Raw genomic sequence first — 8,465 nt, 5'->3', positions numbered from 1 at the left:
TAGTTTTACAAACTGTGGTATGTAAATACCACAGAATATGACTCTGTCATAAAAAGTACACTGTATTACTTATGCAAAGGTATTAAAAAGCTAAGATTAATTAAAATGTACCTAGATTTGACTGTATATTGCCTTTTTTCAGCAAGCATATTGATTCCATAATTATGTCTAAAACTAAATATTTATAAGCTTAATTTTAAGAAATAATCTCTTCAAGCTACTTCATATAGTAAGATTTTATTTTTTGATATGCAAAGCATTTGTAATACTGATGAAACAAAAGTAAAGAACTCAAGTCCATTTAAAGTAAATGAAACATAATTCCTCAGAAATAAAGTTATATAGTTCTAAGTGTTTGAGGTATTTCAATACCAGTAAAAAAATACACAAATGCACACATCCCTCAAGCAGCCAATACTTTAATAATACACATTATTAACTGATATGTAAAAAGTATTTTATAATCCGTTGCCAACTAAAACTTTTAAAAATACATCATATCATTTCAAAAGTGTGTTCTTTGACTTCTAACCTCTGCTCTTCTTTAGAATAACCTGTGAGAGAGGGGAAAAAAATGAAGATTTATATTATACCTATGGCAAATAAAACATAATTCCTCAACAAAAAGTTAAATATTCCTATATGTATAATATGCAAGACTATGAATTTATAAAACCCAATATGGAAGGTGATTACAGAATTCTTTTGCCTTATAAATGGTCTGAGACTTCTACTTTTCTCAAAGAACATAAAATATGCCTAGGTTCTCAAAATCTGGTTTTAGAGTCACTTCTAAATGTTAATTTTCGCAACTGTAAGCCAAAAGTGTCTATATTAATGGTTCCTAACATGAGGCCTATAGATAATTTAGTAATCCTGGAAGTTACACAATATTCTAAAACCTAAAAATCTTATTATAAATAAGGCATATAATAATTAGACAATAATACAAATCCATTGCATGACCAAATTTTTTATATATGGTCTGGAATTATATCAATTTAGAGACCAAGACGAGTCATCTAACGCTGAAAAGCTTGTTAGGTAGACATTTTCAAAACATGAGAAATAAAACAAAGTATCTTTAGTCATAAAAGACAGGGAGCATGAGACTAGACTATATCCAAAAATGTTTTAAAGAAAAGTTACCTACCTTTAGGTTAAGCGTACTTATAATTTATTAATAAAAACAAACAAATCCTAAATTTAAAAAATATATATACACTCTTCCAGCTCTTAAACCATGCTTTACCTACAGGAAAACTGACATTAATAGTCTAGAATCTTGTTGGAATGTTTATAAGAAAATATGAAACCCCTAAAAAAATTCCATGGCATGCACATTTCTAGGCTTTCACAAAGGCCAACAAATAGGTTCATACTCTAGGTCAGTACTTCTCTGTTTTATAAGATGTTAGTATGAGTACTGCAAAAGAAAAGTACTATGTGTTCAAATGAATTTACAAAATGAGAATATGAAATAATGTATACAAATTTACAAAGTGTTAAGTTAAACAGAATTCAACAAGTTTTTTTACTCCTATATTTCCTACAACCTTTTATAACTACATAACTAGTTATATAAAGATGTTAGCATTAGCTCTGGCTGCTGTGGCTCAGTAGATAGAGCGTCAGCCTGCGAGCCAAGTGTCGCTGGTTTGATTCCCAGTCAGGGCACATGACTAAGTTGCACGTCAGGTCCCCAGCTGGGGGCGTGAGTGAGAGGCAACCACACAGTGATGTTTCTCTCCCTCTCTTTCTCCTTTCCCCTCTCTCTAAAAATAAAATAAATAAATTATAAAAATAAAAATTAAAAAAACATCATTGCAATTAAAAAAAACAATGATGTTAGCATTATATTAAAGCAGGACAAAAGGTACATGGAGCTCTATACTGCTGATGCACCTTCTCTCAGTCTATAATGTCAATATTTCAAAATAAAAGTATACGAAGACATAGAGTATGAAAAATAAGTGTCTCTTTCCCACATCATCTCCCAGTCAACCATGGTTGCCAACTTCTTTCATATTCTTACAAAAACAAGCTCTATTTGTAACTATCTATGACATTTTGACTATTCAAGGAGGTATGTTATCTAAATGTAACTTGACTCAAGGTTTTTCATGGTGGGGTTATCTATTAATATCAAGCAGAAATAATCTCAGGAACGTATCTGGAAAAAACTCTGCCTTAGGAATGATATTCTTACATTATATAGAAATACCAGTAAGAAGCAATCTTCTCTGCTTTTATATGTAATTTGACTCATAAATCTCACAAATCTCAAAACAGAAAAACAAGTAATTAAAAAACAAAATGATCAAGAACAAAGTTTTGATAAATTTCAAGGTGACAGCCTTCTCAACTATATATAGCCTAGTACAAATACTAGAGATTACAGTCAAACTTTCATGTCCCCCTAAATGGTGATAAATAGCCATGAATCTTTGCATCAGCAATACACAATATCCATGAAGAGAAAGAAAATCCAACTCTGTAATTAAATCCATTAACATGAAAGCCAAAGTCAACTGAGTCAACAAAGCTGAATAAGGAAATCTAAATCAGGCAGAGGTTGATGAACTAGGTGGTGTTAATTCTTGATCAAGAAAAGAAATTCAGAGTTTACCTTTGCTGCAGCCAGTACATGCTCGTCTTTAATGATTCCACACTTATTCTTACAAGCATTTGCCCTGGACTCTTCTGCTAATCGACGAATAAACAGTAAACAGTTCAGATGCACCTTTAAAAGAGAAAATTTAAAAAGATTTTTAAACTCAAAACACTGATGCTTTGAAATACTTTTAAAATTAAGAGATCCCAAAATTTAACATTGTACTATTTAGTATGTAATTAAATCAATTGATTTTTATTTAAAGTAACAGAATTTAGTTTAATATGGGTCCATCTCAGACTCCATACAAAAGACTTGGTTATTACATGAAACAAGGCTATGTAAGAAAAACCAAAAGCTATAGACAATAACATTGAAAAGCATCATTAGATTAAAACTTATGTAGAACTTTATTAAGTAACAAATAATCCTGCTTCTGATTCCAAATAAGTTAAAATTTATAATGCATTTAAAATTTTGCAAAATTTTAAAATCATAACAACATATTTAAGGCTACCCATCTTTCATTCTATAATCCAAGGTCTAAAGACTTTAACCAGGTATTTAAAAGATCTATTCAAAAACATGTTAATAACTGAAATTTTAAAAAATTACTTTGTTGAAAAGTTTATGTACAAAGGTTGTTACTTGTCCTCTACCTATCAAAATAATCATATCTATTATCATTAATCTTTAAGATACTCTTTAAGAAATTATTTTATGTAGGTTACATAACCAGACAGCAGAAAATTCAAAACTCCACAGAGGAATGTAGTTACGTAAATTGTTAGCATTGTGGAAAGCTAGGTAAAAGGTATATCAACAGTCTCTACTATTTTTGCTACTTCTTATGAATCTATTTCAAAATAAAAATATAAAGCAAGTCTACAAAAGGGTATTCAAAAATAAATCTCTTTTCCATGAATTAATTGTACACTCAGAATGCTCAAGGTATTATGATAAATATTAAGAATACAAAAAGCCCTGAACTTCCCAGTCCAATGGCAAAACCAAACCCATAAAGAAATTAAAGACACGTGTGACAATAGATAATGGAGTAAGATAAGGTTGATTCTTTCTAAGAAGATTAAGAAAGACTTCAATGAATTGGATTTTGAAAGAACTGGAGTTTGCTTAGTGAGGACATCTTTAGGCAGAAGAAATACCATGTACAAAACACATCATAAAAATAGGTTAGTTCGATGTTAAAGAAAATGAGAGACACAAAAACAGATGTATAGTTCCTTGCCCTTAAGAAGATGCATATCCGAGTAGATCACATTGATCTATGAAATTCTTAGCGAACAGCGTCAAAGTCCCAATACCTGAACTGTATGATGTACACCACCTGGCTGGTTTGGCTCAGTGGATTGAGCATGGGCCTGCGAGCTAAGTGTCGCTGGTTTGATCTTCCAGTCAGGGCACATCAGAGAAGGAAAACTCTGATTCCAAAAAACCTCCGCTGCCTTGCGGCATACCTCTTCAGGGGAAAGGCTAAGGGAGTAAACCCCGACAGAAAATCCGGAGCTGGAGTCCCTAAGGCGGTTTGACGTTGTAGTCAACACCGGCAACTCCTGCGGCGCACCTGAAACCAAGCTGTATTGACTCCGTCTTTCCTTTGGATCCTTCAGCTGCGAAGAGAGGGGGGGTCTGCTGCTTGGGCAACAGCAGACCCTCCATATCACCCTGCCCAGGCTCTGTAGCTTCAGCTTCACTGGAGAGGACACTCCAGCGTCATCGCAAGATGTCGATTCAACACGGGAGGAGACAGATACCGTGTCACTCCAGAGTCGGACTGCACAACCATTCTCGGCGGTGCAGATAGACTCTTAAGAAGCTACACCATCGTCTCTCGAGACGGATGGCTGCCGACGATGATGTACACCTCTGCTATCAAAGTTCAGGGAAAAAGGTCAAAACAGACTGCCTTAATTGTAGAAAAGTTTATGGATGATATGGGACATCTGCTGGGTAAGATAAAATGTCAATGGCAAGCAGAAAACCATAAGCAAAGGAACCAGGGTGATGCACGGCATACACAGAGAATGGAGAACAAATGAGAGCCAAAGAAAAGCAGAGGACCTAGAATAAACGGTGGCCTAAAGAAATTCCTTTACCCTGCCACTGCAGCTGCTTGTAATCTCACCTCCCCTTCTTTCCCGCACTACCTGGATCCCACTCTACTGGATTGGCTAAAAAGCCCATATGGGTTTTTTCATAAAATAAAAGACACATTTTCCATTTTCACCAATAACTTCATTGATTTGGATATTTTAAGTACAGTGGCTATCTTCCGCATGATATAATATTGATTGTTTTCAATGTCTCAGTTTGATCGCTATCAGCTTCAACTGGTCTATCCAACTGTGGAGCATCATCCAGCGAGAAACCTCCAGCAGAAACCTTCGCAGACCACTTTTGACATGTTCAATCATTCACAGGACTGCAAAAATCTTTTTTTTTACCTTTCTTGAAATAGCATAATAGGACAAAAATGTTGCAAATTTTCTTCCATCTTCAATATTAAAATGGCTACACAAAAATTCACCAATTTTGATTTTTTTTTAATGAACACTGATATGACAGCTGTCACAATACAAGCTAACAAAATTGTTTCAAATGAAGTTAAAGACAACTAAGCGCTACTAAAGCCACCCTACAGAAAAAAGAAATCGGAATTCTTTACTAACTCAATACAATATAATATAGCCCACCTGTCCACGAGTCACCTGGGGCAGACAGGTGTGAATGTGGGAGAAATCTGACTACTTGAGAAATTTCTGTCAATCTATCTGGTAGTCTTCTAGATATCCTTGAGCAGATACATTTGTTCCCCCTCCACTTAGGACCCAGGACCACTGAAAACTCCAGAATTACCTCAAAATGTCTTGTAAATCAATTATACTTGAATCCAACTCATTTGTGCTACCTTTATCATCACCATAGGGAGGGGGTTGTACAAAACAGTATATATAGTCTTTTCAAATGGTGTCTAAGAAAGTGACAAAAAAAGAAGGGCAGAAGATATTAGAAGGGCTACCTTACCAAGGGAGAAAAAAGTTTGTGTTGGTTTCAGAGACAAAATAAAGGAAAAATGAAGAAAATGCAATAGCAGTCTAGCAAAAAGAGAAACCCTGCAAGTAGGCAACAGATGGGGAGTCAGTAGAGAAAAGAGATGGGAAAAATGTAGCTTAAGAACAGGTGGAATAATGCATTCTGCAGACACTCTCCATACCGTATGTCCTTGCTAGCCACAATTCTTTACCTTGATCTCATGAAAATTTGTTGCCCACTTATAATGGCTCCTTTACTCAAAAAGCTCTTGTGATAAACCAGAGGAGGTGTTTCCCATGGTTTAAACCTAGGGATACAGTGCATTCTGCTAGAGGGATGTATGTTCCGGACATTCAACATTAAAAACTCTGAATTTATGTCAAGACAGAAATATTACACACTGGTTTGGTTGTGGCTATTTACCAGGTAAGCATTATGCTGCAGATATTAAGAGACAGATAAAAAGTTTTAGTAGTTTGGCTTGAAGAGTGGATTAATAGGTGTTCTGTCTGTCTAGGAAAATTAATTCACAGCTGAAAGCATGTTACTTACAAATAAACTTTTGAATCAGGGTTCTACAGTAAGCTAAAGTAGCGGAAATAAGGCAATATACGTATTTGGTTAATAACGTAAAAAAAGACATGTCCATAATGCCTTTTACAATAGTTAAGCAAAAATGACCCAACCTGAATTCCATAATATACTTTTAAAAGGCAGTATCTTTCTCCCTCTAGCAATACACTAATCTCAGTACCATAATGTGCTCCTGAACTGTGACGTTTAAAAGCTATAAGCAGGAACTTAACGTTAGTTTTCTCCCTAAGTTGATGTGGCTAATAGCCGTCAGTAAAAAGGTACAGGTATCTCCATTTCAGTGGGCTCCAATACAATGAGGCGTCAGGAATGCGAAGCGACGTGCTCAGCGGCGCAAACCTGCCTCGTCATTGCTAGAAACGCCTTAAACGTAGGCTCGAAAGAACCAGATTAACTGAGAGCAGCGAAACAGACTTTGGTTTACTTCCCCTGCCCCACTTCAAGCCCCAAAAAGCAGAAAATCTCACCAGTAAGTCGCAACTTGTCTCCAGACGAAGGTGAGGCTTCTGTCGCTTGAAAATGCGCTTAAGAAAGCAGCGGGGAGCCTTCCGCTTTATCCTCTTACTCTGAGAGATTGTGGTCGAGAGCGCCATCCTCTCCCTCCTGCACCGACCACCTCAGCCTCCGAGGTCCTGCGAGCACCACAAAGAAGCTCACGTCCACGGCCGGAGCCCAAACTAAACCGCCGTTGCAACGCTGATTCAGACCCTAGACCCTGGCCAGAAAATTTGAATCCGCCGCCGACGCCGTGCGCCCGGCGCTCTGTAGTGACGTCATCACCGCGTAAGCCCCGCCCCCGGAGACACCAGATGTTAGACAACGCTTTCGGTGGGCGCCAGCGACGTCTTTAAAGGGCCAAGGCTGCCTTAAATCGCGCACTGTAATTTACATGCTCCAAAGAACTATTTCTCCTATGTTCCATATAGATATGGGGAAATTGTGGAAAATGTTGGTAAGCCAGGGCAGTATACTTACTCGCCAAACTCTCACTCTATACTGAGCGTAACTCAATGAACTAAAAAGTAGATGAATTGAATGAAGTTTGTGATGTTGTACCAGAATTCCTAAAGAAGCAACGCCTGTAATATAGCATGTCCTACACATTATCTTACGTTTTATAGACTTAAACCTTCATGTATTAAAGAGTTACAGAGTAAAACATTGGAAATTTTTATCATAACCTAAATTTTCAAAATGTTTAAAAAAAAATTTTTTTTTCAGTAAATTAAATTCCTTTGATTCAAAGGGTTAAAAAAATCACAAGGCCGCTATTGGAACCCTAGCTAACATAGCAAAACAACTGTCCCCCAGGTTGTAAATGGCTTGAGTGTGGAGAGACCTTAACTCCAAATCCAGGGAAAGTGAAAGGGAGTTTAAAAAGGAAGAACAAGATCTGGACAGGAGTAGAATTAACACCAGAAAATACATCCTTTTATTTAGCTCAACCATTTCTTCTTCTGATGTAAATGTGGCCCTGATTTGAAAACGTCAAGGTCCCATTGATGCGGCTGTTTATTCTGGGAAGACCAAAAAAAAAAAAAAAAAAAACTTGTTCAAGGAAATTATTGAAGAATTTCTTCCATCTCCTGATATTCTAAGGACTTGGCGTACATAAAAAACAATTATAATTATATTAAGCTATTGAGAATTTTTGCCTTTTGTTGTTGTTGTTGACATTTCTTGATGTCTGCTGAGATTCTTTTTTGAAATAGTGATAACTTGTTTTTCATAATCTATCCTAAATAAATTACCCTAAATATAAATTCCATTTTGTGGACAGAGATTTTAAATTCTTTAAAAAATATTTGATGTGTAAATTTGGGTATACACGTTCAGTTCACTATTATGGCCATGTTAAAATTGTAGTTTATGCCAAGTGCGAGAAAAATACCTATATATCAAGGTACATATACATATATGATCTGAAGAATATTGAAAAACACATACATGTGTGCACATACACACACAACGCTGGAAAGAAATGTACCTAAATATGAATGTAGTTTTCACATAATGGGAATATGAAGCTTTTTATTATCTTAAAAGCTGTTCAATTTTCTGTAATAAAACTTGAAAAAGAAATGAGATATTTCATATTTTAGCTAATTGATATTGTATGTAGTTTAAAATGTTTACTGAATTAATGTCATTAATACATTTTTCTAAGAAAATTATTTACACCAGAAAAAAATAAAAAATTAAT

At 35.5% G+C, this 8,465-nt stretch overlaps 1 protein-coding gene across 2 annotated transcripts; it reads right to left on the bottom strand.

Moving 5' to 3' along the window:
* Nucleotides 1-403: 403 nt before the first annotated feature.
* On the bottom strand, nt 404-7,029 carry CENPW (centromere protein W). Of its 2 annotated transcripts, XM_090280640.1 has the most exons (3): nt 6,730-7,029; nt 2,630-2,743; nt 404-554 (listed from the first exon to the last, which is right to left on the bottom strand). In XM_090280640.1, the coding sequence occupies exons 1-3, from the start codon at nt 6,853-6,855 to the stop codon at nt 528-530; spliced, it is 267 nt and encodes an 88-aa protein (XP_090136766.1). In that variant the 5' UTR covers nt 6,856-7,029; the 3' UTR covers nt 404-527. The 2 variants fall into 2 exon arrangements, with proteins under 2 accessions (XP_090136766.1, XP_090136767.1); XM_090280641.1 differs by lacking the exon at nt 404-554 and having other exon boundaries at nt 2,626-2,703.
* Between the last annotated feature and the right edge of the window lie 1,436 nt (nt 7,030-8,465).

Source organism: Furipterus horrens, unplaced genomic scaffold (genome assembly GCF_987537825.1).
Source record: "Furipterus horrens unplaced genomic scaffold, mFurHor1.1.pri manual_scaffold_6, whole genome shotgun sequence".
NCBI lineage: Eukaryota > Metazoa > Chordata > Mammalia > Chiroptera > Furipteridae > Furipterus > Furipterus horrens.
Note: the sequence above shows the minus strand (reverse complement) of the source record. Positions and strands in the feature narration are given on the sequence as shown.